The sequence below is a fragment of the Mus caroli genome, chromosome 8 (genome assembly GCF_900094665.2).
Source record: "Mus caroli chromosome 8, CAROLI_EIJ_v1.1, whole genome shotgun sequence".
NCBI classification, from domain to species: domain Eukaryota; kingdom Metazoa; phylum Chordata; class Mammalia; order Rodentia; family Muridae; genus Mus; species Mus caroli.
The window spans coordinates 76,296,899-76,304,807 of NC_034577.1; the positions used below are offsets into that span (position 1 = coordinate 76,296,899).

Sequence of the window (7,909 nt, forward strand, 5' to 3'; positions counted from 1 at the left end):
AAGATACAGCTCAGTGGTCGAAGTGTTCCTAACATGGGTAGTAACTAGTGTCCTAGGTCCAACCCCAGTAAATAAAGACATGAGAAATAAGAAATAACAGACCTGATATAGAGGTGTTGTGGACATTATGATGCCATTTAGAAACACAGACAAATATAACCTGATTATTATGAGTGATACATAATACTGTTTGAAGCTACATTTCACAGAAATAAAAACAAATTTTCCAGTGATGGGAATTGAACCTAGGGCTAGGCAACGGCTCTACCACTAAGAGTCCTATCCTAACTCTAGCTATTGCTGCTGTGTGGGCTCTTCTTTTTCTCGACCTCAATCGCCCTGGTTTCACCCCTACCACTAGATAGGAGAGAAAGAAGGATAGAGGGGCGAGAGAAATTGAGATCTCTAAATCGAATTTCTTTCCTTTTGTTCTTTGACCGTGGCTACTAACAAACCACAACCACCACACCACTTCTGGGGCCGAGAATGTATCTCCCCTCTGAAAAGTTCCCAGAATTCTAAACATCACCCAATTGGAGAAACTATCTGCAGCTGGCAAAACCGAGCCTCTGCTCCAGCATGAGACAAATCACAGTCAGCTGCCGAGGACAGTCTGAAGCGGCCCCATACCCCACACCTGGGATCAAAGCAAAAACATATTCTTATATTTGTTTTTTAAGAGAAACCAAAATTCCGGAACTGTCACTACAGGTTTGCTTTTATTTTTAGCCAGGATTTCTTTAAGTTGCCTAGCCTGGTTTTGAATTTGAGATCCCCCTGCCTCAGCCTCCCGAGAGTCTGGGATTACAGATTCCTGCCATGTTATCCAACGGCAGAGAAATATCTTTGAGGCTTTTCTCTCTGGGAAAGCATCTGATAGAATTTCCGTTGTCAGGGCACCCTCAGTCCTCGGTTCTACCACCATACCCAAGGATCCAAGTTCCTGGCTCACAGACACCTCCAGTGCCAGAACCTTGCTGCACTGCAGAGATAGACAGACCAGAGAGTCTTCTAGAGAGCTGCGGGGCACCAAGCCCAGAGTGAGTACTGTGTCCTCTAGCCTGTCCCCCTGTTCTCTGCTCTACTTGCCCTAGCCTGGTAAGGCTAGACCCTTAACTCCCCCTGAGGATCGCGCGGTGTTTGCCCCGTCTCTCCCGCGTCCAGATGTGAATTCTTCCTGGGACAACTTCAAGGAGCCCTTCGCGATCGCTTCCACCCACAGCTCTTCGGGGCACGCCCAGTGCAGCCTCTCTGCTCAGAGCTCTGCCAGATTTGGTAAGAGGCGGGAACCGGGGCGTGTCTTACCGGAAAGTGCAGTACGGAGGGCCTTAGTTTACTTCTAGAGAGCCAGAATGGGTCTATGGAAAGAGATCTAGTGTGTACTCTGCAAGGTGGAGAGGGGAGAGGCCTGAGAATGACCTAGCATTTGAGGAACGTGAAGGAGTGGCTCTGGTGGACCAGGAGGTTTCAAAAGGTTCAGGCTTTTGACTGGCAGAAAAGCTAAGAGGGAATGCAAGGAGCTGCTATGAATAGGTTGCCTGGGCTAGAGAACGGCTTGACAGTTAAGAATGCTTACTGCTTTTTCAGAGGACCAGAGTTCAGGTCCCAGCACCCGCATCAGGCTTACAGTTGCCTGTAGCTCCAGCTCCAGGGTATCTGATTCCCTCTTCGGAAGTTCCCTGGCGCCTGTACTAGTGCACATACCAGACGAACACAAATGGTTCAAACATAATTTTTAGCCTGATGGTGGTGGCACATGCCTTCAATCCCAGCACTCAGGAGGCAGAGGCAGGTATATCTGAAAGGACCTCAAATTCAGTTGGTACAAAGTCACCCCAAGACCAAGTTCTTAGCACAAAGGAGACTTATTTGCCCTGATCAGGAAATGGCCCAGAGGGGGGAAAAAAACAAAAGACAGGAGACAGGTCAAGGGAGAAGGTTAAGAGGAACAAGGGAGGGGGAGAGATATTTGTCTTGTAGGGTCAAAGGACTGCCTCCGGAGAGAGGAGAGAGATGTGGCCTACAGACGAATGTCAGCCTACAACAGTAAAAAGAGGAAACCCCATGTTAGGATGAGGTGCTTAATTTTAATTAAGGATGTTAATTAGGTGATGCAAAGGGGGCTTTTAATTGTTGGACTTCAATATTTTGACATCTGGACCTTGGTAGTCAGCCTCAGGAGAAATTGGCTAAATAAGAGGACAGACCTGGTGGTTAGCTTTAGGAGTGTAATTCAATTTTAGCAAGGAAGAGGGGATGGGGGAAGAGCAGGAACTGCTGGAGACATGTTTGCCTGCTACAGTGCCTTCAGTATCTCTGAGTTGAGGCCAGCCAACTACAGAGTGAGTTCTGGGACAGTCAGAGCTATACAGAGAGACCATATCATGAAAAGTCACAACCAAACCAACCAACAAACACTCTCTCTCTCCCTCTCTCTCTACCTACCTACCTATCTATCTGTTCTTCTTCTTCTTTTTTTTTTTTTTGGTTTTTCGAGACAGGGTTTCTCTGTATAGCCCTGGCTGTCCTGGAACTCACTCTGTAGACCAGGCTGGCCTCGAACTCAGAAATCCGCCTGCCTCTGCCTCCCGAGTGCTGGGATTAAAGGCGTGCGCCACCACGCCCGGCTTCTATCTGTTCTTCAAGACAAGATTTCTCTGTGTAGCTCTGACTATCCTGGAACTCAGTCTGTAGAACAGGCTGGCCTCAAACTCTGAGATCCACCTGCCTCTGCCTCCTGAACCCTGGGATGAAAGGTGGGCTCCACCACCACCCAGCTACATGAGTTCAATTCTGGCCATCTACATCAGGCTGTTTACAACCGCCTGAAACTTTAGCTCCTGGGAGTTGGCAACACACACACACATACACACAAATAAGTAAATAAATAAAAACATTTTCAAAGATTTATTATTATAAATAAGTACACTGTAGCTGTCTTCTGACACACCAGAAGAGGGTGTCAGATCTCACTACGGGTGGCTGTGAGCCACCATGTGGTTGCTGGTATTTGAACTCAGGATCTTCGGAAGAGCAGTCAGTGTTCTTACCTGCTGAGCCATCTCCCCAGCCCAAAAATAACATTTTTTAAAGGGAGGGGGGGACACATTGTGTTGGTGTTGATGGCCTGTAACACTTGGGAAAGAGGATCAGGAGTTCAAGATACTCCTTAGACACAAAATAACTTCTAGACTAACTTCAGACCCTTGTCTCACAAAAACAAACAACACAGTAAGTCCCGGAAGGGAACTCTGCAAACCCTGGGTGTCTGAGGGGCCTGAGAAGAGGCCTTGGTCTGAGGGAGGGACATTAGAAGCCCATTGTCTCCAAAGCCTTAAACCTGTCTTCCCTTCTCATGGCCAGGTTCACCACCTGCCAAGCAGATTTTATTTGTGGCCCGACTTGGCTGCAGTCCTCTGGAGAGAGAGGCTGTGAGCCCAGCTGCCGCACCTATGGGCAGGTGAGTGAGGAATAGAGGCTTTGTAATATGGTCTGGATTACTGACATGCAATACCATCTGGGTTCTTGATATAATTTAATTTTAACTAATCAGTTACTTTTTTTAGATAGGGACTCTCCATGTAGCTCTTGCTATCCTGAAACAGCATGATCACTTGGCTGACCTTGAACCCTTTTTTTTTTTTTTTTTGGTTTTTCAAGACAGCATTTTTCCGTGTAGCCCTGGCTGTCCTGGAACTCACTCTGTAGACCAGGCTGGCCTCAAACTCAGAAATCCACCTGCCTATGCCTCCCAAGTGCTGGGATGAAAAGCATGGGCCACCACTGCCCAGCGACTTTGAACTCTTTTTTTTTTTAAGATTTACTTATTATTATATTTAAGTACACTGTAGCTGTGTTCAGACCAGAAGAGGGCGTCAGATCTCATTACGGATGGTTGTGAGCCACCATGTGGTTGCTGGGATTTGAACTCTGGACCTTCGGAAGAGCAGTCAGGTGCTCTTACCCGCTGAGCCATCTCGCCAGCCCGACTTTGAACTCTTATCATCTAGCACTGTCTCCCCAGGGCTGAGCTTAATCCCTTTTAAAGGTGTGGGCTAATCTTTATTTTTTAAGGATTTATTCTTATTCTGTGTATGAGTGTTTTACCTGCCTGTATGCGTACCACCTATGTGCCTGGAAGAGGTCAGGAGGTTATAGACTCCCCTACAACTAGAATTAGGTTCGTGAATTACCATGTGGGTGCTGGGAATCTAACCTAGGTCCTCTGCAGCAGCAGCTGAACCATCTCTCTTCCCAAGTACCCAACACTATCTTAATGTACCTAGTTCCTAGGTTCTTGCTGTGCTCTTCCACATTCTCAGCCTTGGTGTGGGTAGCACTCTCGGGTCCGCTGATTCTCGACTCTATCAACTCTTTGTGCTCAGTTCTCCGCCCCTCCCCTGGCTCTGACAGACTGACTGGCCCCTCAAAGGAATACCCATACCCTCCCACCGCTCAGGCTATACCCGGTCCAGAAGACCCAGCCCAGTGACTCAACCCTGACCGCCACCCTTTCTCCTAGACCTTTGCCAACGCCACAGATCTGTGTCACTCTGTTTTGGGTCATGTCCTGCGGGTAGCAGCTCCTGGTTCCAGTCACTGCCTCAACGTCTCCATCTCCTCTCCAGGAGCCCGCCGCCGCCCTCGTGCCTGGATTTCAAATGTTGTAGGCAGTGGCAGTGGCAGCGGCAGCGGCGACAGCCCCGAGTCAATGTTTGGCGTTCAATAAGTGTCCCTTCCCTAGGCCAGGAGCCACCCAGAGTCATCTCCGTCTCTTCCTCTCTCCTTCCTTCCTAAACCAGGCCCTCCCACCTGTTTTCCTACAAATGACCTAACCCTCACTTATTTTGCTTCCCCAAAATAAAGTTGCCAGCCTAGACCATGCCATACGACATGGCTGCTGCTTGGGAAAACACTTGGGGAGAACTTGGCAAAAATGATAGTCTTAGGGAAGAACGGAGACCAGCAATGCGGCACACAGGCAAAAGAAACAACTCCAACAAGATGGCCTCTGTCCTCCAGGTTTGCCGTGGCACTTGTGTCCCACCCCCCCCAAAAAAAGAATTTAAATAAATAGATAACATAGTTTGTGGCTTTGATTTATTGATCAGGGCCTCATCATGTAGCCTTGACTGATGTGGAACTATGTAGACCAGAATGGCCTCTAACTCGGAGATCCACCTACCTGTCCTCCAAATGCTGGGATTAAAGGTATGCAATACCACAACAGCGCATGCATGCACACACACACATGCACACACACACACACACACACACACACACACACACACGCACAGAAGGAAGAGGAGAGGAGGCAGAGGACTGGAAAGAAGGCTCCCTGGTTGACAGCAACAATGACTGTTCTTGCAGAGGACCACCCACAAGGTGGCTCAAAAACACCTCCAGCTCCAGTTGCAGGGGATCTGGTGCCCTCTTCTGGCGTCTTTGAGAACTGCATGGATGTGTTGCACAGATATACATACAACTTCTTTAATTCCAAGTCTGCAGCTATGTTTCAGGCCTGTCTGGTCTACGTGGCAAGTTCCAGGACAGTCAAGACTACTTAGGAACCCTGTCTCAAAACAAGACAAAGCAAAGAGGAAGCACAAAAGAAAAATATGCGGGGTGGAGAAAGCCAGTGGTCAAAAGCACATAGTTAGTTCAGATCAGCACCGACAGAGCAAGCTGTAATTAATCTCTAAGTCCAGCTCCAGGAGAATCTGAAGCCTACGACCTCCAAGGGCCCTTGCATTTACACGTGCATACTCACATGTGTGTATACCCACACAAACACACACACACAAAGACAAAAATAGTTTTACAATTTAAAAAAAAAAAAGGGTATGATAGCGCATGTCTTTAACCTCAGCACTTGGGAGGCAGAGGCAGGTGAGTGTCACAATGTGCCCAAGACCAACCTGGTCTACACAGTTCCAGCATTGAGCTACCCCATGATACCACACGGTGGCTCACAACCATCTGTAATGGGATCTGATGCCCTCTTCTGCTGTGTCTGAAGACAGCTACAGTGTACTTACATACATAAATCATTCTTAAAAAAAAGCAAACGTCACCAATCTAGAAATGCCTATTTTGTTTGATGAGTCAGCTGCTGGCCACTGGCACTGCTATCAGACCTTAGCCACAAAGCACTCCGTCCACTTCTTGAACAGCTTTTATTCCTGGGTTAGAAGGGCAGGTGGTGCACACGTGGGCTCCTAGAGGCTGCTGGCTGCCTCCAGGCCTCGCTCCTGGAAGTATCTGTGGGGGGCCTGAGGGCGGCAGGTCTGTAGGCCCTGGCTGAAGTAGGAGGTGATTTTTCCCGGTCGCTCAGGATCCTCCTCAGCTTCTGAGTCCTCCCTGTGGGAGAGAGGGATGACTGGCCACTTCCCATCGGGCTGAGTGAAAACATAGCCTCCCTTCCCCTGGTCTGTTCCCTCGGCACTCTCAGGACACAAACCAAGTGACATGTTCTGCCTCCTTCTCCAGGATGGCCTGGGCTGTGCTCCAACTGAACCGTACAAACTGGGGGAAGCCAAACACGGGGTCCACATGTTTCCTCAGCCAGGCTTTGGTCTTGGGATCTAGGGAGACAGAGGTAATGGTGACAGCATCAGAGGGTCAGGTGACAGGCACATGCCACATGCATCCTTAGCTGCTTGACTTTCTTCTTTTTTGTTGATGATGGAGTTTCACTATGTAGACCAGGCTGGCCATCCTCTGCCTCGAGCTGGGATGAAGGGTCTGTGTCTTTGGCTTCTTGAGTACCAAGACACCCTCCACTGTTGACTTAAGAGTCACACTGTCCCAGGTCCTCAGCCTGGGCAAGTGTGGTCCACCCAGCACCCCCTCTTTTGTGGTGCACCAGTGCTCAAGAGGTTCTGGGGTATTTCTGGGACTTGAGTCTCAGGGTGGAGGGAATATGGAATGAATCCATGGCCCATACTCCTTCTGGCTTTTTATTTTGATGTATATGCATGCTTGTCTGTGTGTGAGTGCAGATATCCCAGGAGGACATTGGCTCTGATGGAGCTGGAGTTACAGGCAGTTGTGAGCTGCCCAGTGTGGTGCTAGGAACTGAACTCTGGACCTCTGCAAGAACAGCAGCTGCCCTTAGCCACTGAACCATCTTTCCAGCCCCCAATTTTGTTTTTTCTTTTTTTCTTTTTTTGGTTTTTCTTTTTTGAGACAGGATTTCCCTGTATAGCTCTGGCTGTCCTGGAACTCATTTTGCAGAGACCAGATTAGCCTCAAACTCAGAAATCCGCCTGCCTCTGCCTCCCAAGTGTTGGGATTAAAGGCGTGTGCCACCAGGCCCGGCTCCAATTTTGTTTTTTGAAAATATTTTCTTTTGGGCCAGAGAAATGGCTCAGAGGTTAAAAGCACTGGCCTCTTCCAGGGGTCCTGAGTTCAATTCCCAGCAACCACATGATGGCTCACACCATTTATAATGAGACCTGGTGCTGTTTTCTGGAGTGCCGGCATACGTACAGGCAGGAAAAACACTGTATGCATAATAAATAAATCTTAAAAAAATAAAAAAAGGAGCCGGGCGTGGTGGCGCAAGCCTTTAATCCCAGTACTCAGGAGGCAGAGGCAGGCAGATTTCTGAGTTTGAGGCCAGCCTGGTCTACAAAGTGAGTTCCAGGACAGCCAGGGCTATACAGAGAAACCCTGTTTCGAAAAACCAAAATAAATAAATAAATAAATAATCAATCTCTGCCTCCTATTATAAAAGTTTTTAAAAATTAAAGAAAAGGCTGGGTGGTAGTGGTGAACGCCTTTCATCTCAGCACTTGTGGGGTAGATGCAGGCAGATCTCTTGAGTTCAAAGCCAGCCTGGTCTACTAAGTAAGGTCAGAGATCAGGATACCCAGGGCTGGGGGAAAGAAAAAAAAAAAATTTTTAA

The 7,909-nt window shown here is 48.3% G+C and overlaps 2 protein-coding genes across 2 annotated transcripts in view; one reads left to right on the forward strand and one right to left on the reverse strand.

The window, feature by feature from the left end:
* Rtbdn (retbindin) overlaps positions 1-4,729 on the forward strand; it is a 10,403-nt gene extending 5,674 nt beyond the window's left edge. Inside the window, exons 4-7 of the mRNA XM_021171053.2 lie at positions 896-1,040; positions 1,165-1,275; positions 3,364-3,460; positions 4,523-4,729. Coding sequence (XP_021026712.1) covers positions 896-1,040; positions 1,165-1,275; positions 3,364-3,460; positions 4,523-4,729 — 560 coding nt within the window. The remainder of the gene's footprint in view (positions 1-895; positions 1,041-1,164; positions 1,276-3,363; positions 3,461-4,522) is intronic.
* Positions 4,730-6,157: 1,428 nt separating this feature from the next.
* Rnaseh2a (ribonuclease H2 subunit A) overlaps positions 6,158-7,909 on the reverse strand; it is a 12,932-nt gene continuing 11,180 nt past the window's right edge. The window contains exons 7-8 of the mRNA XM_029480255.1: positions 6,461-6,620; positions 6,158-6,360 (exon numbers count right to left, since the gene is read on the reverse strand). Coding sequence (XP_029336115.1) covers positions 6,219-6,360; positions 6,461-6,620 — 302 coding nt within the window. The 3' untranslated portion in view covers positions 6,158-6,218. The remainder of the gene's footprint in view (positions 6,361-6,460; positions 6,621-7,909) is intronic.